This window comes from Typha latifolia, chromosome 5, assembly GCF_019914945.1.
Source record: "Typha latifolia isolate L0001 chromosome 5, TyphaL0001v2, whole genome shotgun sequence".
NCBI lineage: Eukaryota > Viridiplantae > Streptophyta > Magnoliopsida > Poales > Typhaceae > Typha > Typha latifolia.
In genome coordinates this window covers 8,004,201-8,028,499 of record NC_133090.1, presented here as the reverse complement: position 1 = coordinate 8,028,499, position 24,299 = coordinate 8,004,201, and the positions used below count along the sequence as shown (strand labels likewise).

The following is a 24,299-nucleotide window of genomic DNA, read 5'->3' as shown; positions in this document are numbered from 1 at the left end:
AAAAAAAATAGAAAGGGTTTTATTTTCATAAATTTTAAATTATTTTATATTTTATTTTGATTTTTGTTTATGCTTTTTAGTTATAGAGTTAAAATATCAATGATTCGAAAAGAAAAGTCATATGATATCGACATTGGGTAGCAACATTACAGCACTATTAGGCAAGATAAAAGACGTGTTAAATGCAATTAGTGTAGAAAGAAAATGAGTGATGGTATTAGCGGTTTGAAAGAACATTTAGCTGGAAGGCAAAAAAAAATATAACAGCTTACACTCAGGTGTTCTTGGAAGTTAGAAAATAAATGTTGGCTTATCTAATTAGCAAAAAAAAGGATAAACAATCTACATAACAGAGAGAGTCAATAGTTTGTAAAAAATTAATGTATAATCTTGTACACATTGATGATGATAGCAATTAGCAGAATTGGGAGGATGAGAAGAGACAGATGAGAAGGGCAATGAAAGAGCAAAAATATGCATAGAGAAGAGGAAGAGATGAAAAAAAACACCGGTGGTAACTTTTAGAGATTTAGATCAGTTAATATACAAGAAGAGAGAGAATATGGGGGCAGCAGTTCTACCCTAGAACTCTTGCTGTTATAGTAGAGTCTAAAAATATTAGACCAATGGATACATATCTTCAGAAGAAAGGGGTCGTACACAGACTTCTATCAAGACAGTTCTTAAAAGAATTAAAAATGCAAAGAAACACATTGGTAAGCCTATCTCTAAACTTTTCTTCTATAATCATATTCTTTTCAATTTAGCTGATAGTCTTTATTATCACACTATAACGGATGCTATATAATCAATAGGCTCTGGTGTTCCGCCTCTTAGTTCAAATGATATTGCTACTAAATATCTTGACTCAGAGGTAGATGAATTTGATTGTACACTGATATGTGATGGATGAAATACACAAAATAGAAGAAATATAATTAATTTCTTAGTGTACTCGGGCATGGGGACAATATTTTTAAAGTCTGTGAATGCTATTGCTCATTTCAAAGATACAGATTATATTTGTAAGATGATGGATGAGGTGGTATAAGAAATCGATGAAAAAATAGTAGTCCAAGTAATACTGATAATGGAGCCAATTATAAAACTATTAAAAATTTACTTATGATAAAAATACCTCATTTATATTAGACGCCATGTGCTGCATATTGTATTGATCTAATGTTAGAAGATATTACAAAAGAGCCTAAAATTGATATAGTCATACATGAAGATCAGAGGTTGGCAAATTTTATATATAATCATAATTAGGTTTTTAATTTACTTTGGTAGATGACTGGTGGTAGGGAGATCATCAGACCCAGCGGCACTAGATTTGTCACTCACTTTTTAGCCTTGGAGAGCATCATGCGCTATAAGGATAATATTATGCAGATCTTTACATCACATGAGTAGTCTATAAAAATTAAGAATGTGAAATCTATATAATGTTATGCAGATGTTTACATCAAATAGTTGGTTTGTTACTGTAGTAATGTATTTTGTCTTGCTCTATATATATATATATATATATATATATATATATATATATATATATATATAATGTTGACATAATATTGCCTTGCAGGTCAGAGATGGTGGTCTGATCGTCTTTGATAATGTTCTCTGGCATGGAAAAACTGCTGACCCCCAAGTTAGTTATTATAGTTATGTATATTCATAGTACAGATCCACTGGTTGACAAACTAAATAATTTGCTGTTCTATGTTTTGAACAGGTGAATGACCCCAAAACAGTCAGTATAAGAAACTTCAACAAGAAGATTCTAGAGGATAAGCGGATCAGCATCAGCATGGTACTCCGTACTCACTATCTCAATACCTCTGTCCATATGTATAGATAAAATTGGACTTAAAAGTTTTATGTTGAAATGTTGGAAAAAGTTTTATTATTTTCATAGCCATCACTGGTGGTACCTCAGGATAATACAAAAAGTAATCCCAATGTGGAGAGATCATAACTGACGGCCCACATTGCTAACCACCACACAAAAGCAAGCTGTAGTTAGTCAAACCTCCTGAAACAGCCTTCGGATGGGAGAAATCAGCAGCTAGAAGCATAAAGTTGCTTGGCTATATATATATAACTCTATATGCATGTACGTTTGTGTGCTGCACCTTCTAGATTTATATTAAATCTAAAATACCCAAACCTCCAAATACATGCATATACCGCGTAGGTAAATTCCCCTACGCACATAGAAATATAAGTTCACACTATAAATGATCTCAAGCAAAATATGAGTCAAGATACAAGTTCCATAGGCCACAACAAGCCTTCAAAGATACACATCTAAAATACAACTTCAATGTCCAAAATACAACTCCAATTATAACACCCTCGCAGGGGCTCAATACAACTAATAGAAATAACTCTAAATGAAGTAAATGTGGCTACTCCTCGCTTCCCGCACACATAGCCCAGTGAGTAGAATCCATACAATCTATAACAATGAAATCGTAGGTGTATATTCCAATGCATGCATATAGTTGCTAACAATATAATAAGCTTATTTAAATGACTTACAATGAGTTACTAAATCAATGCAAATGATATAGACTACACGGTACTATCCTTGAACATGCCAACTCCTAATCATATTAAGATAATCTACACAAGTATAAACTTTGATACAATCTCTTATTTATACAAATCTCAATCATAGCATTTACATGTTATGCTTAGGAGTAAAAAGAGTAATTTTTCTCATATTCTCCAGAAGTTATCTATCACATAACCACCCTCGTCTTATACATCGAGGGGGGAATATATACATATCTAGCGGTAATGTCATCCAAACATGTATAGCAACGCTGCATGTGACCAATTGTCTGTGGCTATCAGACTAAGGACCATGCAGTGTAATTACCTAAATGCCACCCAGGCTAACGACCTCAGGTGTATGCTGCTAATAGTATAAGTCATATACGATACATTCTACCCTTAACTTCGGGCTGAGCGAGTAGAGGGCACTACCTAGTCAGAACACGACTTACTAATGATAGGTAGAAGTGGTACAGTATCTGTTGATATATAAGTCATGCCATAGTCATCATGGTCATTACATTCTACATTTACTACAGATGTTTATGCAAGAGTGTCTCATACCAAGATACATGTAGATCATAGTTACACTAATGTTTGTGCTAATATTAACATTCTCATAACATCATGAATAGTATACTATCAATAACTGCACATACCAGGATACATAATAGTTACACTAAATGCATCTGCTAATATTAACATTTCTACAACATCATAAAAAGTATACTATCAACAACTGCACATAGTGGGATACATAATAGTTAAACTAAATGCATGCGCTAACATTATCATTCTTATAATATCATGAAGAGTGTAATAGCAGCAACTACATTGTTCTAAACTCATATAAATTCTACTCGCCTAGGGATTTCCATAGTACTCTAATTCGCCTCAACTATCTAGCTCCTCCGGGATCCCAAAATCCTCCTCGCGCGGTGTCGATCCTAACAATTCACGCAAGTAAAGCCATACATAAAGTTAGTGAATTAATAGAATTAATTACCTTATTAGAAAATTTAGGTTTAGGCATATCACATGAGTAAAGGGTCTCCTGATTCACACTATTTAGGTAATAAGAATTTGTCTTTAGGGAAGTGGTTAGGCTAATTAATAAAGTGAGGATAGGAAAATGGGGCTTATAGGGTCCAAATAACCCCATTGGGCTTAGGCTAGTGCATATGTGGGGTGTTGAGGTTGGGCTCAAGCCTAACTCAGCAAGACAAGGGAGGCCTTGGTGGGCTGCAACTGCAGCCCACAAGGGATTAGATGTGGTGGGCTGCAGCCCACCAAAGACTTGGTTTGTGCCCATCAAGAACCCTGGTTTGTGGGTTGCAGCCCACCATGAAGTGCGTGATGGGGTTTTGTTTAACGCCCCCTCCCTCATCTCCTTGAAGAGGGAGGTGCGGCCACCACCAAGGCCGATGGTGGCGGCAGCACAGCCACGAGGCCTAGTAAAGCTACAGCGGCTGGAAGGCAGTAAGAAAAGGAAAAGAAAAAGAGAGGAGGAGGACTTGAGCTCGACGGTGGCGGGGCGTAGCCTGAGCTCACGGTGGAGCCTCTGTTCGTCCTCCCCGCCTACAGGGGAGCGGGAGCAGCTCACCTCACGGCCTGAGTGGCCGACAGGGCGACGAGGTGCACTCCATGGCCGGCGGCCATGAAGGTTCCCCCCACCAGAGCTCTCAGACCGGGTGGTTAGACACGAAGTCGTCGGCCCCCGAGGACTCCAATGACAGCGAGGGGGAGGGGTTGATTACCGAAATTTAATGAGGGGTTTAGGAGCTTACCGAGAGGGTTTTAAGGCTTGGCTTCGTCGGCTCCGGCGTCGGCAACACGAGAGAAAGAGAGAGATGGTGGGGTGGAGGGGAAATAGGGGAGGGCGGCAGTGGTGGCGTGCACGGAAGGAGAAGAAGAAAGAGAGGACGGTGGGGGGGGCAAGTTGGCCCATGCGTGGGCAATTTTTTTTTTTTTTAATTTCTGGGTGTTGCAAAATCTTTCGAAAGATATTGAACACTTCTACAGTCATTGAATGCACCTTCAGATTACCTCAGCCTAAAGGTGAAATAAGATCATGCACTTCATCTCATTGGATTAGCTTTCCACAATACCGAGCCACAATCAATGGCTCAACAAGTGTTAAAACTTTTCTCAAATTTTACATAAAATTTTCTAGTCTGACTCTCTCGTGAAAAATGTCTTCTTTTGTTCTCAGAATTTATTGTCTTGGGTTACTTCACTAGTTCACTGTATCTTTTGTAATCACTCTGTAATAAACTAGCAGGTGCCTATTGGGGATGGAATGACAATATGCCGCAAAAGAGGCTGATAATGAAACTTGTAAGATGTCCTGTACTCCAAATCATGTTACATTGGTAACCAACCTTGAACTTTTAGGCTGCCATAGTGGAGCAGGCTATCTTTGTTACAATTCTTTTCATTATCAGTACCTTCAATTTTCGCCAGCCAGAGTCTTTTTGTTGGAGGACAATGAGATGGGCCCATAAAGATATATTCGTCATGAGCTAACGAACTGATCCATTCACTTCCAATGCAACTGGTATATAGATCCGGAAAACTGCAGATTTCCTGGTGTAAATGGCTGATGTATTTTTTCACTGTAGAGATTAAGATGTATCCCGCATATCTTTGAGAGAGATTGTAGACTTCCGAACTAGTTGTACATATCTGAGTTGGTTGTTTCTGCTACTTAAGTTTGTGTGAAGAATAAGATAACTTTATATTCATATTTTATCTATGGTTTAGAGGTGAGTTATTCTTATTCATGTTTTGTTTAATTTGGTTGTTCAATATGTATAAAGAGAGATAAAGGCCAAATATCAAAAATGCCCCAGATGCTTTTAGGAAAATATCCGTGTTCTTTGCTTTTATGGTTAAGTCCCTCTCTTATTACAACTCCAAGTTGGAATAGGAAAATATGGATAAGATATCATGTGACGGGATGTTAACCATGTTTTGAGTTATACTAAATTTAGGTGGTGTTTAGTTACAAATCATGAATAAAGGGATTGTAATCCATGAATAGAAAACCCTTATTCCTCAACCAATTCTGGATTTCGGTTTCTTATGTATCGTAGAAAGGGAATTTTCTCATTTTCCCTATTGTTTGAAGTCAAAAGACTAAAAAATGTATTGTCACAAAATTTCAGTTCCAAATATGCCCAATTATTGGGCCATTCCAAATATGCCCAATTATTGGGCCAGGTTCCTTTTCTCTTTCTTTTTTTTATTTCCTTTCTTGTGCCAAATTCATATATTTTTTAAGAGGAAAAAAGGGTTTATGATTAAAGGTTGACCAAACTTACAAATTTGCCTATTGTTCTCAAGCCAATTTGTAACTCGGTGGACTTCTCGTTATACATTTCTGAGGATATACATCTCCAAATTTTATTGTTTCTTTATCTTTGTGAAATCAAATATAGCCTCCTATGAGTTTGTCCTTGATCAAACAACAAGTATCAGAGAGTAGAAAAGAACAAAAATTTAAAAACAGAACTTGTTTATATAAAGCAAGTAGGTTAGAGCTTTAGGACAATGTAAGACTTGAGAAAGATGTTTTTAGATTTTGATGTATTGAGAACAAGATAATTAATGTTTTGAACAAGGATTGGTGATGTTTGCTCCACTATTTATAAATCTAGTATTATTATCATAAAGGATATTTGATTGCTGCACCGTAGCCTGCCAGTTATTAAGGGGGATGTTGTGCTTGATAACTCTGTAATCATAACTATGGAAATAGTCAAAGACAATGTAATTTTTCCTAGCACAAACTTGGCAAGTAGATAGATTTGGATTTGAAGTTGAGAGAGTAGGACGAGGGGATGGTGTCCTATTATTGTTGTTCATATTAATTAATGTTTTGAGATCATTGTGGACGAGCTGAGTTAGAAGAAAATGAGCATGGTTGCCAACTATGGCAGTCATTGAAGTTGATAGTTTTACCGCATACACTCATGAAGAAAATGATTTTTTTTTGTTTTAGAGGTTCATATATATATGGTTACTCTTTTCTTGATTCCATGAAATATATGTGAATATTTTTCTTAGCTCAAGAGGTGTATATATGAATAAAGAAGTTCAGAGAGTATATAAAAAATAATTATAGTATTAAGAGTCTAAATAAAATTATACCTTTAAATAAAATAAATACAACTCTTACTGCCTTGTTATTGTAGAAAGTAGTGCAAGATAATGGATTTTATATTTTCTCTCACTTTATTATTGTACTTTGATATGTATAGTATATGAGCTCATCTAGCGAGCGAATATTCGTGTGAAACTAAGCCATTGTTTGGTTTGAGTTCAGCCCCGAGCACATTTAGTAATTAAACATCATTTTATTTCCAATCAAATTTACTCCCTAATAATTAATAAGAAGAAAATAAAACAAATATTTCAATTTGAATTCAAATATATTTTAAATTTATATTTAACACTTTCATATCTTATTAATATTCTCTCCTTTCTCTTCGTAAAAGAAATGCATATTTTTATTATAAAATAGCACCTCTTTCACCGCAGATGACTAAAAACTAAAAAGAAACCCTCAAAAAAATATTTGTACACACGGGTGGAAAAAAATTAAAAATTATTATTTAATATAATTTATTAATATCTTTATAATGAGTTTAAAATGGCTAACATGTATTTATATTTTAAAGTTTTAATAATAATATTTTAGTACTATTTGTACGACACATATTTAATTTCCCTCATAATTTTTTTTACTTTTTCATTCCACATCAAAATAATAGTTACATCTCTATTTCAAATCCCCCTTCAATTTTTCTCCAATAAATATATTTCACTCTAAAAAAAATTTAGAACTTATTAAGTCCATAATACATTATAAAGTATTTGCAGGCTTGTAAGATTTTAAGCCCGCAATAACTTACCTTTTTTTAAATAAAGTTTGCAACACTAAGAATTTCTTAAAAAATATTAGAAAAATAATATAGCCTTATACATAGGCTTATAGCACAAAATAAAAATAAAACATTAACCTTACATTATTATTTAAAAAAAACAATAATATGTAAGCCTACAAGCGAGCTTACCTGCATGCAATATATCTTAAGGCTTAATACATGCTTGTAAGCCCCCAAGTGGGTTTTGCAAGCTCATATTGCGGAGCATACAAACATGTAAGCCCGCAAGCTAATATTTAAAAGTTTTTTTATTAATAAAATATTTTTTTAAAATTTTATTATCAAAGTCAAAGGGTATTTTGGTCTATTAATTTATATATCATCTATCTCCCTCTAAACCAACATTTTTTTTCATTTTTTCACATCTCATCAAAGATAATAGACTTTAGCTCAGCTCACAATAAAATATATGTTACAAATCAGATCTAACTAATCTATATGTAATAAAATTATAAAAATATAGATGACGGTAGCCTCGTGAGTTAGGATTCTAATGGCTTTAGTTTCACCTGAATTAGAGGGTTTGATGTAAAGATATCAATTAAATAGTGGAGCAAGGTCGAAATAAGGTAGAACGGTAAATATCTAACATTGCGGCGATGTTAGAGTAGCGAATGGCCAACAATGGTGGTGGTGGTGGACAACCGTATAGTAGGGTGCTGTTGTAGAAAGGTGGTGGCTAGGATTTGAGTACTTGGAAGGGTTCTACAGTTACAATCTACTCTTATGAAGATAAAGATAAAGATGATTTAATGACTACGATAAAAATAGTAAATGTTATAATAAGAAAATAAATAAACTCAATTAATTTTTAATGCTTAGATGCTTGGATGAATAAACTAAGAAGCCTAACCTCTCTATATATAGAGGTCGAGTATAATGAGTCATATTCGGACTTAACCCTAAATGCTTATACGATTCAAACTAGGATTTGCTTTAGAGACTTATATAACTTAATTGAACTTGTTTTAGTAGCTTATATGACTTAATTGAAGTTGTCTTAATGGCTTATATGATTTAACTAGACTTACCTTAAAGGTTTACATAAGCTTGAATTAATTAAAAGATAAATAGGTTTAATTCATTGAGCCCAATGTCCTCATGATGCGATCAAATATGATCCGATTCGTATCAATATTATATTTTCTTAGCATAGTTCAAGGTACCTAAATCATGACAAAAAAAAAAAGAGTCAACTAGCCACATTTAGGACTTAGACTCAAGTCAAACAAACTTTGACTATAACAACTTATCCTTTAAAAAAAATCATTGCATGGCATGTCGTGGCCGAACTGAGGGCGCCACGCCGCCCCTAGCAGCCGGCCAAGCTAGTTGTCGCGACGAGCCCTACTGCCACCACAGTCTCCGCCAACCCCCCTAACACCGCCTCTCTCTCTCTCTCTTTTTCTTCTTTCTCCTCTCTCTCATTCGGTTTCTCACTCTCTTCTCTCTCTCTCAAACTCTCTTTCTCTTTCTCACTCTTACGAATGTTGGCCTATAACTGTCGTCGCCACTGACACTAGTGAGCTTCCTCCTTCCTCCTCCTCCTCCTCCTTCTTCACCTCTCTCTCTCTCCTTTTCTTCCTCTTTCTCTCGGGTTCGCCAGAATTGAGCTACCGGCGAGAGGCCAACTGCTAGCTAGCCAGTAGTGGCCGAGCCCCTCCACCCTGGCCTAGTTCCTCCTCCCTTCCCCTCCTCTTTCTCTTCTCTTCTTCCTTCTCTTCCTTTCTACTCCTTTTCTTCTTCTTCTTCCTTGATTCTTCTCCCCCTAGTTGTGAAAGTGCTGGTATCGGCCCAACACTACTAGCAGACAATATTGGGTCGAGCCCAGCACTATGGCAGTGGCCTTCCTTGTATTTTATTTAGTTATTTACTTAGGTATTTCTTTATTTAGTTAATGCAATAGATTATTTAGATATTAATTATTTTAATAATATATATATATTCATCAATATGTTGTTATTAATTGCAATTAGTATAATTAATGATTTATTAGGTTATAAACTATTACACATAAATATATGTAATACTTAAATTATTTATTTTATTTTAATTTATGTATTCTTCTTTTTGTTAACACGGCTAGATTATTTACACACTACTTATTTTAATTAATATATACATATAGTCATTGATATGCTTATTATTAATTATAATTAGTGAAATTAATGATTTTTAATGTTATACATTATTACATATAAATATTGGTGTTACTTAATATATATATATATATATATATATATATATATATATATATAAAGTAATTTCACACAAGCATCCTTCAAGCAAGAGAATGCAGTTGCTTATGCTGCTCAATGAAAGGGGACGGGTAGAGATATGCGAAAGGTGAAGTGCTACGGTTGCAAAGATTATGGCTATATTGCTATCAATTGTACCACGAGGTTTTGCACTTATTGTATATATAAGCAGCAAGGACATATCATCAAGGAATGTCCAACTCGTCCTCAAAATCATTAAGTTAATGCTTATCATGCTGCTAGCACTTCTTGGAATGATCGATTAACGCTCCTATAATTGCTTAATCATTTGTCCTTCCCCCTGCAATGGTATAGCAAATGATTATCTCAGCCTTTTTAACCTTAGGGTTGCAAGATAAGGGTGCTCCTCCAACTCAGCCTTGCTTTATTGATTCTGTTGCCTCAAATAATATAATGAATTCCTTAAATATGCTTAGCAATGTTTGTAAGTATCATGGTTCATCACATGTTAAGTTGCTAATGGATATATTTTGCCTATTATTACTATTGGGAATATTACATCATTTTTTTACCAATGTTTTTATATCACATGGACTTTCTACTAGTATTATTTCAGTTGACCAATTAGTGGATAATAATTTTGATGTTTGTTTCTCTCGTAACAATATTCGTGTGTAGGATTTGGTGTCAGGGAAGACAATAGTGAAGGGGCCTAAAGTTGGAAGACTATTTTCGCTATACTTTTTCACTTCTAATTTAGTATCTTTGACTTGTAATACTATTTCAAATAATTGCAAAATCTGGCATAAATGCTTAGGCCATCCTAATTCCATTGTTTTCTTTCATATATTAAATTTTGGTTTGTTGGGCAATAAAAAATATTTTTCATCTCTTAATCTTTCTTTTGATTGCTCTTCATACAAAATATGGAAAAGTAAGACTTCCTTTTCCTTCTCATGGGAGCCGTGTAGAGAAGTGCTTTGATATTATTCATAGTGAAATATCTGGGCATTACTCCTATTATTTCTCTAGGTCACTACAAATATTTTGTGACATTTATTGATAATTACAGTTTGTATACCTGGGTATATTTTCTTTATTCAAAATATGAGATTCTTACTGCTTTCAAGTCCTTTTTGGCATATGTTAAGACTCAATTCTCCACTAATATTAAGATCTTGTAATATGATAATGTTGGGGATAATATGCCTAATAAGTTTCATGATATTTTACATTAAAAGGCATTATTTCTTAACATTATTGCCCTTATACGCCATAGCAAAATGATGTTGTTGAATGGAAGAATCATCATCATCTTCAAGATGTTGTCCAAACATTATTACTTGAATCATCTATTCTATCTAAATTTTGAGTTAAGGCTTTATTTATTACAATTTATTTAATTATTAGACTGCCCTCTCAGGTGTTAAACCTTGACTCTCCATATTTTTATCTACACAAGAAAAATCCTAATTATCAAAATTTGCATACTTTTGGATGTATTTGTTTTATTCACTTGCCCCCTCATGAACATCACAAACTCTTTGGCCAGTATGTTAAATGCGCCTTTACAGGTTATATCGTCTATCATAAAGGTTTTGTTTGCTATGATCCATACTTTAACAAATTTTATGTTTCACATAATGTTGATTTCTTTGAGAACCAATATTTCTTTCCTAGTCATATTGCATCATTGCTATCGTTCCTATTCTTCCTAACTTTGATGATCTGATTTCTTGATATGAACCAAGTTGGGGTCAATCCAAATCACGAGGAGTTCTGCATAATTGGGAAAAAATATTCGCCAACTATTCTCCTAATGCTGAAAAATTATGAAACCAATTGGAATAGCTTTGTGACTTTTCAATCTGTTTTTAGTAATTTATACCCTTTTCAAATTCAAATAAGGTTTGTGTCTAATCTAATTGGAAATTCGATGGTGGTGTTGGTGGTGGGTATAGTGGTGATTGTAATTTAGAGGGTAGCAAGTGTATTGAGTTGGAGATGGTGATGGTGCATGGATGGTTATGATGGCGGTGATGAATAGGTAAATTGATACTTTATAAGTGAAGAGATAGAAGAGATAGGTATGGAACTAAGAGGATTGATGGACGAAGAAGATTAGAAGCAAGACGAGACCGTTCTGACAGGAGAGGTATCGACGATTAATGAGAGGGATGAGAGAGATATTGAGGCCAGCAATCAAGTTGAGAGGGGAGAGAGCAGGGAGCGGCAAGGGAAGAAGACAATTAATCCTTCATGAATGCATTCCTCAATTAGGGTTGTACTCCATATATATATATAGGCTAATCTTAAACTGACTCGTATTAGGATTTACTTTAAAGGCTTACATAATTTAATTAGAACTTGCTTTAAAAGCTTACATGACTTAATTAGAACTTATCTTAAGAGCTTACATGACTTAACTAGGACTTGTTTTAAGAGCCTACATGACTTAATTAGGACTTTCCTTAAAGGCTTACATTACTTAACTAAACTAGCTTCCTTATCTTTCTCATATTAATTCTCTGTTTCACTAAAAATACATAATATTTAGACGTCAAATAAATATCTTCTAAATACTTTTCAAAATTTGCGCATAACTAGATTTTCTTATCATTTCTCCTCCTGACCAGTTTTATCTAGATTTGTGTATCAATGACATCAATGAACTTCACCCTTTGTTGAGTCTGATCCAGCACCTGCTCCTGTTTTGCCTCCTCTTTGACAATCTAGTCATGTTTCACATCCTCCTACTGAATATGGTTTCCACCATATCTCTCTAATTGTGACCTTGTCCACTATTTCGATTGTCACATGCTACTAATAGGTAGTTAAGCATGAGTGTTAATAGAAAGCTATGCAGGATGAACTTCAAGCCATTCAGCAGAATCAAACATGGGGCATTGTTCCTTGTGCATCTAATGTTAAGCTTATTGGGTGTAAATGATTCTATTTAGTTTAGCTTCGTACTTATGTGTTTGTGCATTGTATAAGGCACGTTTGGTTTTCTTGGTAATTGACAGGAGTATGGTGGGCACTAGGCCAAAATGACTATCATGCATACAATTATTGTGATTGTTACTTCATAGGTAAGCCATTTCATTAAATGGATAACAAAAACACATTTTTTTCATGGTGATGTCCAAGAGGATATTTACTTGACACCTCTATCTGGCTTATTTTCTTCATCTACTTTAATTGTTTGTAAGTTGAAGTGGTCTCTATATGGCTTGAAGCAGACTCCCAAATCACAATTTGAGATATTTCAATCTATTTTGCTTCATATCTCTTTTGTGTAGAGCTAATATGACTCATCTTTTTTTTCTTCAAAAGACATGCTCTAGTGTAATCCTTCTTATTTATGTGGATGACATTGTTAACTCTAAGATGGATTATTTACTCAATACTCAGCTTCAACAAAATCTTATTAGTTCTTTCATATGAAATATCTTGGTCCTCATTAGTACTTCTTGGGATTGGAAGTTCACACTGATCTATCTGGTGTGTTCTTACATCAACACAAATACATAGATGACTTAATTGCCTTGGCTGGTCTATTGGACTCCTCCACTATGGATACTCATATGGAAATGAGCGTTAAGTATCACCATGAAGACGGTGACCTTCTTTCTAATCCTACTTTCTTTTAGTAGTTTGTTGATAGTTTAAATTATCTCACTATTACACAGCTTGATATCACATTTGTTCTCCACCAAGTTAGTCAATTTATGCATTCTCCTCTCTATCTTCATTTAGTAGTTGTTCATCATATCATTCGGTATGTCTAAGGCTCTTCTCACTGTGGCTTGTTCTTTTTTACTGGTTCTCCTCTTTGTCGTGTTGCATTTAGTGATGCCAATTGAGCCAAATGGCCTAATACTCATCTTTATGTCACTGGTTAGCATATGTTTTTGGGAGATTCTTTAATCTCTTGGAAGAGTAAGAGGCATGATGTGTTTCCAAATCTTTGACTAACTTTTAGTATTGTGCAATGTCAGTTGCTTGCTTAGAGGTCATTTGTCTTCGTGGGTTACTAGCTGAAGAAGACTTCATGCAGATAACACAAGTTCTATTCAACTTGCTACAAATCCTAATTTTCATGAACATATAAAGCATATTGAGCCGGATTGTCATTCTATTTTAGAAGTTGTTAATACTAAGGTTATTTATCTCCCACATGTTTCCACATGTGTTTACCAAGTCTATGACCCAAATTGATGCTTCTTGATTGGCCAACATCAATTTGAAGGGGGTGTTAGTGTGATAGGCATGTGGGCTGCCAACTCACAAACTACCAAATCATCTCTCGAGTTTCTAGCTTATGGTAGCAACCGTCTACAGCCACCATCACCAATTAGTTGCATATATTACTAAATTTGTTGTATAGCTTTGGAAAGGAAACTATTGTAACTATCTTCCTTGTTTGGAGTGATTACATTCCTTATTTGGAGTTGCTTTTATTGGAAAGATCAATTAATTAGGCTGTTAAACACTCACAGATTGAAGTTTTTCTTTTGCTTGAAATTCATGTATCGATGAACTACTTTGTGAAATAGATTGCTCCTCATTGGTTGTACTAAATATGACATGGATCATGTAACACCCCCCACCAAACACGTGCCCCTCACGTGGGTAGAACCCACGTGATTACCCGTGACCTGCTGGTTAATATTTAAACACAATATACAAATAAAAAACCCATATTTCTACAAATATAACAGATAAAAAGAAGGTTATAACACCAAAGGCCACAACAAGCTCCAAAATGCATATCTATAGACAGATAAAATTTTCCATGCAGAGGCTACAAGCCATTTAGTTTAATTTACAAGAATAAATAAATAAGAGAAATTAATGTTATTTCTTCGCCAACTCTACCATGAACTCCGGCTCATCTACTAATCTAAAAATATTTCCACCGGAAGACAGTGAGCATAAAACCCAGAAGTTTCTACTTCTATAGTCTAAAAGTAATGTAATGAATGATACAACAATAAATAGTTATGAATATGTGCATTATGATCAAATAGAATGCACTAGTACTACATACCCGTCATGCTCATCCAATGACCACATGCATTAATAATCGATAATCTACCACGCATCATCTAGATTATCAAGTCATCAAACTCAAGCTCATACCGAGCTCTGCTTAGAGGCCATGTCAATGATACACCACATAACATGCATCTTCTCAGACTACCAAGTCTGTAACTTAGGCTCTCTTAGAGCTATGCCCGTAGGCCACATCATCATCTCACACTCGACCACACGCATACCCTCAAGGGAGGGTAGATCCTAGCAATAGAATCGTTAGCCCATCACCCAGTGAATAGCATGACCAATTGTCTACTATCGCAGACTAAGGACCTCAGTCGTAAGCCCATCACATAGGTTAGTATTGCACATCGATACTACCATTCGAGCTCTTAGTCCACATCATCACACCACCGTGCAAAAATCATGAGCCGTCGCTCATAGATGCCCTCACCCTATATCATCAGGTATCGTTAGGTTTACGTCATCCTACCTTTTCTCTCTATCTTAAACACCCTAAAGGGTATGACTCTCATCGATCGACAATAAATCGTTCATTGCCTAGCAAAATGGCTACCTGATTGTTTGTGCCATAATATATATACGTATAATAGTATCCCCCGCCCCTAACCCTAGCTAGGGAGGTGTCGAATATTTTTGAGACATAGCAATCACCTCTTTTATGGCCGTGCATGTGTGTAAGTGGAATGATATTATACAACACAGCAAGCATAATGTAACACTCATTATTATCATGTTTTGTGTGTTAAATACATGATCATGCCCAATAAATATGCGTAGACATTATGATATGTGAAATCTTATCGGACTGCAAAATATAATTACCATGCATGCCGTGCAATAATAACGATAAGGAAAGCGCATGCACATGCATGATATGAATGTGATAATTTTATAAGGTATGATATTTCATTCTATACACTACTCCTAGATTATAGAAGTTTCACTTGCCTAAACCGCTTTCCTAATACTAGCTGTAACTACGCCACGAGATCATCCTCATAAAGTACGGAGTCCACCTCAATAAGAAAAGTAAATAAAAAGCATGAAAATAATATTTCTATCACTAATTAGTTAAATAATCTTATTAACATTCACTATAGGTTTGGATAGGTCCATCCTGTAATTCCTACCTTTATTAATTAGGTAGAGCTGGCATAGCTGCATCAAGGCTTGACGCGTTATTAAACGTAATATAATATTCTCCTCAAATTATCGCCCAAATCAATTTTATCAAATTTACGAAAGATTGCATAGACAGTATTTAATTAATAAGCTTCATTAAAAAAATTCAACTTGTTTAATATCATTTTTCTATATTTATTTGTATTAATTCTCCAATATGAGCAATTAATACAGAAACACCCGGACCACCAATTCCTCTGATAAAATTGAATTAGCCCAAAATTATAATCAGCAAAAATTAATATCCAATCGGAGCTAGTTCCTAATATGTGTTATTTGTAACGGCACTCTCAAGCTATGGTCTAGCTCATTAAGATTAATTTATAAAATAATTAATATAGCGAACACTCCTATTAGCTAAAAATATTGATTAATTAGGGCTCATGATCTAATTAATTAAAATTGATTTACACCCATGATATATCTAGCAAGCGACCCTCTAAAATAATTAAATATATTTTCCATTGACATAGATAATTAGACCAAGGATTTGAAATTATATTAAAATAAATGGAAAGCAATTGATCTATTTAGATCAGGCCTAAAGAAAGGGGCTGGGCCATAACCAACCCAAAGACCACCAACTTGACCCAGTAAGATATGGACCTGAAGCCCACACTGTCCACTAAAGACACATGGGCTAAGCTACAATAATTTAGGGCTAAGCTGCTTACAGCCCAAGCTTGGACTGGGCTGCTTGCAGCCCCAAACCCACCACTCACCTAGGCTGGGCCGCAGGTAGCCCAACCCACCACAAGCTCGGGTTGGGCTGCACCCAGCCCAACCCAGCACTCGGGCTAGGCCGCACCTAGCCTGACCTGGCACTCGAGCTGGCTGCACCCAGCCCAAGCTTGACCACCCCCCTCGTCAACTCAGATTAGCCAAGGAAGAGAAGGAAAAGGGCTATGGCAAGCACCGTCGCCGATAGTCAAGCCGGTACATTGGCCGACTCCTTGTCGGCTGAGGAAGGCACCACAGTACCAATCGACTGATGGAGGAGGCGACAGCTGCCAACAAGGCAACAAAAGCCCCAATGGTGGGAGGGGAAGCTGCCAGCGGTCCCGGCCCCCGGCAGTCTCACTCGACTCTACCGGCACCCTTCCTTCGGCTAGCAGAAGCTAATTGAGAACCGCCCTCGCCAAGGCTGCCAGCCAAAGCAAGGGGCCATTCGGCGGTTCCGACAGCAAGGGCTCTAAAGGATGCCACTGAGGGCATCCTCAAGAAGAGGAGAAGCTCACCGGACTAGCGTGACAAGGCACAAGTCGGCTAGTCGGATCACAGCGAGGCCGAGAGGGGAAAGTTTCAAAGAAGAAAAACTCAAATGCTAACACATTTTTAAATTAAATTTACCTGACAAGAGAGGCAGCTTCAGTGCTTTGATCCATAGGGTCGGCGATTCCGGTGGCACTCCGGTGCGACGGGAAGAAAAATGAGGGAGAAGAAGGAAGAAAGAAGAAAAAGAAAAGAAGGAAAAAAAAAGAGAAGGAAGAAAAGAGAGAGGGAGGGAGAAGGAAAAGTGCAACGTGCCCTGCACGTGCGCGCCCTTAAGTCAGGCACATGTCGGACACGTGCACGCCCAAATTTTTTTTTTTTTTGGTTGTTACAGATCAAACTTTAGAATTTTTGTCGGTGTAGATGTCGATGTAGGCAACTTGGTTTAGCTCCTCCGATGCTTGATGGTAAAACTTTGATATAGCCTACCACATGAACATATATAGATAACTCTCATATTTTTGTAGAAGATATGCTCCATGATAGAACTAGAAACTCTTAGATGATGAACTTAAAACTCCTCAATTTTTCTCTAAATTGATCCTACTTTTAACCTCTAGTTTAGCTCCTCTACAAGTTGTAGATAATATTTAACTAGTAATCGGACTCAAATTATTCTTCACACAATGATAGAAGGTTGAAGCTCCTTTAGGAGATGGATCCTTAAATGGATAGATTTCTTTCCTCTGCCTCTAGATTCTTTAAATAAGTGTGGAGGGATCTCTGCAATTCGTACTAGGAGAACCTCAAAAGGAAACACCAAGTTTCAACCAATTCTACCCTTCTTGTTTTTATCAGACCTATAGGGGGTGCATTAGACTTACTCGGAGTGTGTCAACTCCAAATTACATAGGAACTCCTATGTTAATTTTGTGTCAGGGTGCACATATATGCAACCTGCAGAACTGAATATGCTGATTTGCTTTGATTTTAGTTCCGTTCTTTGATCTTCTTTCAAACGAGCATTCTTTCACAAATCATACATTTTGATCTAACATCAAAACTATTATACATCATATTTTAAAGTGTTTTATGTCCACAAATTTTTTCATGATATAATTTTATACTTACAAATTAAAGTTTATTGGTGTTATGGGGTTTTAGCCACAGATAACAAAGACAGTCAGAAACTCATAGTTTGAGAAGTTTATTGGTGTTATTGGTGTTACGGGGTTCTAGCATAGTTCTAAGTTGAATAAAGATTGTCCTACTATATTTTTTATAAAGCTTTGCTATTCTATTCTCTATACTGTTTAAATATTATTCATCTATGTATTTCTATATATTTACATTTATTGATTAAAAGTTATTCAAAGTATCATCATTGCACCAGTGGGAGAAAATAAATTTTTATGCTTCGTTTAGTTTCAGAGAGGTTTCTTAGCAAAATTGGTTCTTCCTTATATAAATTTTGGGAGTAGATAATGGAATAGGAAAAGAGATGTGAGTTACCAATTTAGACGCTTGGCCTTCTCTTCCTGTGGCTTTCCTTCAGGTATGTTAGAAAGTAACGGTGCTTGAGCAGCCCAAGTCGCTTTCAGCATGTTGGAATATGTAAAGCTATCCAAAAACATTCAACAAAGAGGTAGTACTACGCAAGTGCGAGCTCTTGTCTCTACTCAAAGCTCACATGCTTTGGAGAAGGTAGAAAGATAAAAGACTTAGTTCAAGTTAACTTTCGTCTATAAAGCATATAGCTCTTCTTAGTTCACACTTGTCTCTACTCAAAACTCACATGCTTTGGAGAAGGTAGAAAGATAAAAGACTTAGTTCAAGTTAACTTTCGTCTATAAAGCATATAGCTCTTCTTAGTTCAGAGAGAGAGAGAGAGAGAGAAGAGAGAGAGAGAGAGACTGGAGAATGAGGAGGATCACTGTTCTTGATGTGACTACTTGGCTCATGGTGATGGTGCTCATCATGGCCGCCTTGTCGAATTCCAAGGAGCATGAGATAGATCCACAAGGTTAGCCTCCTCTACTCTTACATGATGTATATAGTTTCAAGAATAAATAAATTGAAAAGCAGGAATACATAGAAAGAACGAAAGAAGAAACAAGCAAGAACTTTGTAGATCACAGCTACAAGGTTAAGCTATTAATTCTTGGATGATCTACAGATGAGATGTTCTTTTTTTTTTTTTGTTAATTATTGCAGTAAGATGCCGATGCTGCTGGTTTATTCTCAGGCCAATGATCCGCTGCGGCCAAGCTTGTTGCGGTGACGATTGCTGCAATGGCAACTAGTCGAGCTCATGACTTCCTAGATATCTAATACTATCTGATGTCTCTCTGAATAAATTAAAACTGCAAAGCATGTAGTACTATATATACAGATTCTGTAATATTATCTAGAAGAGTCGAATATATAGTATGCTGTGAGTAATTGTTCTGCGGAAAGTTTCCTCTTCCACTTAAAATTCCATTACTGAAATATTAAGCATCCCTTCTTTGTTATTAGTAAAATAAAAATAACAAGTTAAAAATGCTAGCTAGGCCTCCGAATTGGGATAATTTCCACTACTCCAAGTGAACTCTCTCTCTCTCTCTCTCTCACTCTCTTGCTGGCTGGCTTCTCAGCCTTCTTCTGGCACATTCCATGTGAATTGCATCATTTTCTCTTTGTCGTTTGTCAAGTGCTTGGAATTTAGTCAACAATTGCACAAGAGCAAGTTAAATACATTTTACTTATAAAAAATTTTAATCACTAAACTCTTTGAACTTTCTTTCAATTGGATCGCAGTTGTTCACTTTTCCATCCAAAGTTACCCTAGCATAATTTTTTTGATACTAAAAATTGTTATTAGTGTAAATAAATATTACTAAGCCTCCTAATAATAATAAAATGTTAGGCCTCCGAATTGGCATAATTCTATTATTCTAAGTGAAGGTCGTGGAGATCATCTCATCGATGAATCATTTTTTGACAGTTCTAGAGCTTTCTTTTCTTTTTGGATATCATCACCGGTTCAACTTTTTTTTAATTATTCATGTGCCCAAATGCTAAATATGAACTAGACAAAGGATCAACCCTCCTTAGATATATAGACACTTAAATCCCACCAAGCTTTAGCCAATATAGTAAATTGTCTAATCTAGGCATCAAACAATATGCGTCGTTGAACAATTACTCTAAACTAAACGCCGTGAGACCTGCCCTATCAAGTTAATCACACTACTAAGCTATCAATTAAGTCGAGTCATTGAGACAAGCTATCAAATCACCAAATAAGTTTCTCCATAATAATTGTTTATGGTTGGAGTCAATCCCCATGACCGCCTTGATCATCGGAAAGGTACATATAAACTCTACTAGAGTTGGTTGGTACACTTTTTGAACTTTAATTGATGCATGAATACATCCCAATTAAAAGATCATGGTCATTCCTTTTTGGTTGAGTACGATCTAATGATTAGATGTAGATGATGACTATAAAAAGATGACTAATTGGATTGTTCATCCAAGAAAGGATCAAACAATCAAGATTAACTTGCTATTAAGCAAGTGCCCTATAGCTTTGGGAAAGTGCCCTGGTGGGCGAGGCTCCTGCTCTCTTTGAGAGATTAAAAGAACTGAAGAACAAGAATGTGACAGGTTAGTGCTATATTTTTAATGATTCACAGTCTCTAATCAACTTGATGAATGGCGGCACAAGCTATGTTTGAACAATGGAGCATATAATTCATGATTACAAGAATATCCTGGTTGACCTAGGTTTGGTGAGAGTTTGTTATACAAGTTGTTGCAACAACTTTATAGCTCACTCGCTTGCTAGACTTGCTATAACCCTAGGTGGTCATCATGAGTAGTCTGACCCAACACTAATTTCAGCTTGTATTCATGATTATTAATAAAAAATTGAGTCTATGGACTCTTATCTAAAGAAAAGTGACTATTAGGCAGGCATGTGCTGACCAAATATAATCAATTGATCTTACAATATCTCTAGGCATTTGTTGATGACTCTAAGTACAATTATAATGGTAAATTCATTGACAAATTCATATGTATTAGACTTTCACAATTTAGTTGTAAGTGTATAGTCAGTCATATATTCTATGGATGATCAGATAAGACAGAAATTAAGACAATTGGATCATAATTCAGTTTTAGCATATGAGTTTTAGAACGTCGTCCAAACAAGGTCATGGGCGTCCGGATGCTAGCAATAGGAACACTTAAGGTAACTTAGAGGCGTCCGGACGACATGCATAGATAGTATGAAAATCATATTCCCTTTCAAACTTAGAATTTTCTTTAGTGAATTTTTCTATTGTTGACGAAAGATGTTCCTCACATCTATACAAGTATCCAAAGGTTTAGAAGAAGTCATCCATCGAAGAAAGAAATCAAGGAAATTATAGTTTCATTTTAGAGAGTTCTTTAGTTCCCTCATGAAACATTATTTCTATTAAAGAGTGAGTAGAGTTACTTTATATGTCTGTGTGTTTGAGATACATCAAAGGATAATTCTAAAACATCGAAGGAGCTGAATAGTTCATTTATATTTATGACATGTGATTGGCGAGGTTTTCTACTTGAGTAATTAATCAAGGAGTTCAAGCAAATGAGAGACTTCAATCAATAACCATTGGTGCAATATAAAGCAATTGTAAGACTTATTTTGATAATTTACGTGTGTAGACCTATTCGATTTTGGTTGGTCCATGATTTATATTCCTTTCATCCATGAGAGAGATTTTCCACGTTTAACAAAATTGTGTTGTGGCCTCTGTTGTCAAAACGATCTCATCTTATTTCTAATCTCAATTGTTAACCAATCCTCCTAGTTTCGTAGGACTGGTCGGCCTAAATGCCTAATTCCCACCCCTCTTCGCTTCCTCTCGGTTATCCTTCAATTTACATTATTGTGCCTAGAACATATCTCCGACCTTTGGCCATAGTTTTATCAATATCTCAAGATCCAGTCAAATCTTAAGATCTTGGATCCATTAGAAATTGATCTTCAAGAGCGACAATATATTCAAATTTCAAGAGCATCTAGCAAGTGGATCTAATGGAATCGCTCTTTACAATTATGTCTTTGAATCTATCTAGAAACTATTACAAATCAGATCAAGTCGGTTCGTGTCACTATTAAGTACCATATTTCATCAAAGTAAGTAAATTTTTGTCGACATTGTTGAGGGTGAACATCTCTTATTAATGTTTGAAAATGCATAAGGTATAAACAAAACTATATATTTAGTTGGTAGTAAAATGAATAACTATAAAGATGAACCAAAATAATATTTGTAAATTCCATATATATAATTACATATTCAGTAAATATTCATATTTAGATTATGTAAAAGTTTATTTTTTAGATTTCATAAATATAGTGATGGATTCTATAGATATATTTATAAATTTCATAGATATATTTTAAAAATTCATAGTTAGTAAGTATAAAATATATAATTAATTATTCAAAATCCGTAATTTGTAACTACAAAATTTAAGTTAATATATATAGAATTTGAAGATACGATCGGAGTTAGTATCTATAAAATATATTATTAATCACTATATATAAAATTGAGTTTAATAAAATGAGTCATTTTATCTATAACAAAGTGTATTTAGGTTATTATATCTGGAATCCAAGTTATTAACTATGCAATTCATAATTGTAAATTTTGAAGTTGGTATCTATGGAATTTGTAGCCAATATATGTAGAATCTGTAGCCAATATATATAGAATCTGTAGCCAATATATATTGAATCTTAATATACTAATTGAAAAATGTGAATCTAAGATATGCTATGATACTAATTGAAATAAAAGTAAGGAATATCTTTACTTAATAAAAACTAGGGCTTTGGGCCCTAGCTTCCACCACAGCTGAGGAAGACGGAGTCAGGGCCATCGCTGGGGGCTTCTCCGACATCACGTCAATAATTGGGAGGGTCTACAGAGGTGGCAAGGACTTCGACATGGTCGGAGGTAGTGCTTTGACCGCATTTAGCATGGCCGGCTATGCTAATGGCGCAGGGGAGTTGTGTCGAGCTAGGATAACTACTATCAAGGCTTGCACAGCCTTCTCGATCCTCTCAAAGATCTCCTTTGATGATTACATAAATTCGACCAACTTCCTCACCCATCTAGATGGATAGAGTCAAGATCTTGGTCCTCCATGGGTGCTCCTTTCTCATTCGTCTTCCTCGATCTCATGTTAAACATCGGTAGAGAAATAGTGGCTCTAATATCGCTTTTACGAATTAGATCTAGACTAATTTAGACCTAATAAAATTATAAATTTTTTTGCGGTGGTAGCCTCACAAGTTATGAATCTAATGGCTCTGGTTTTATTTAAATCGAAGGTTAGAGTGAAAATGTAAATAAAATAGTTGAAGTATGTTAGAATGGGACAAAAGTGGAAATATCCAACATTGTAGTGGCCGTCAGAGAGTGGTGGTGGACAGTTTGTATAGTAGGGTGGCTTGTAGTGAATGATGATGGTTATGGTTTTGGTGCTTGAAGATGGATCTAGAGTTACGATCTACTTTTACAAAGAACGAATGTAATAATTTGTTATTCATTATATATATTATTATATTTGATAATGTTATATATTATATATATATTAATTGATAATATATTTACATGCTCATTCATGACATGATTTTTTTTTTGATTTAATTTCTAATTTAGGATATGATCTATTTAGTGCGTCCTTTGTCTTACGACTCTTTTTATTTTTCTAACTTTTAGATATGTGGTACTGATAACAAATCGAGATATTGTGAATAAATATTTTATAGCTAAGACAAGATGAGCTAACACATAAATGATAGTGTATATGAAGATATTGTACATGTTTGACTATATTTTTATTTGCGAATTAGTCATAAACTTGACAGTTTATCATGGCCTGTGTAGGTCATGTCAGATTTTATAGTTAATTAGTATTATTTTGACATATACATAAATTATTGTGCTAAAGGTCTATTTGGATTCTAATATGATTTATCTCTTGAATTGATTACCTTGAATATATGTTTAGCTCTATATTAACGTCTACCCATTCTATCATGTGCATCATGTGT

The 24,299-nt window shown here is 35.2% G+C and overlaps 1 protein-coding gene and 1 long non-coding RNA gene across 6 annotated transcripts in view; both read left to right on the top strand.

The window, feature by feature from the left end:
- Nucleotides 1-5,346, top strand: part of LOC140788128 (uncharacterized) — a 29,909-nt gene extending 24,563 nt beyond the window's left edge. For 2 of the 5 annotated variants that reach the window (XR_012108969.1, XM_073137256.1), the window contains 4 exons: nt 1,589-1,654; nt 1,739-1,816; nt 4,847-4,902; nt 5,029-5,346. Coding sequence is in view for 3 of the 5 variants with exons in the window: in XM_073137256.1 (XP_072993357.1) it covers nt 1,589-1,654; nt 1,739-1,816; nt 4,847-4,891 (189 nt within the window). In the remaining 2 variants the exon portion in view is untranslated. Of the gene's footprint in view, nt 1-1,588; nt 1,655-1,738; nt 1,817-4,846 lie in introns of all 5 variants that reach the window. The other 3 variants (XR_012108968.1, XM_073137255.1, XM_073137257.1) reach the window with 2 other exon arrangements.
- A 13,600-nt stretch (nt 5,347-18,946) lies between these two features.
- LOC140788913 (uncharacterized) lies at nt 18,947-19,647 on the top strand. Its single transcript, XR_012109114.1, has 2 exons — nt 18,947-19,214; nt 19,406-19,647. It is a non-coding gene; the product is annotated as an uncharacterized lncRNA (long non-coding RNA).
- The last annotated feature ends 4,652 nt before the right edge of the window (nt 19,648-24,299 follow it).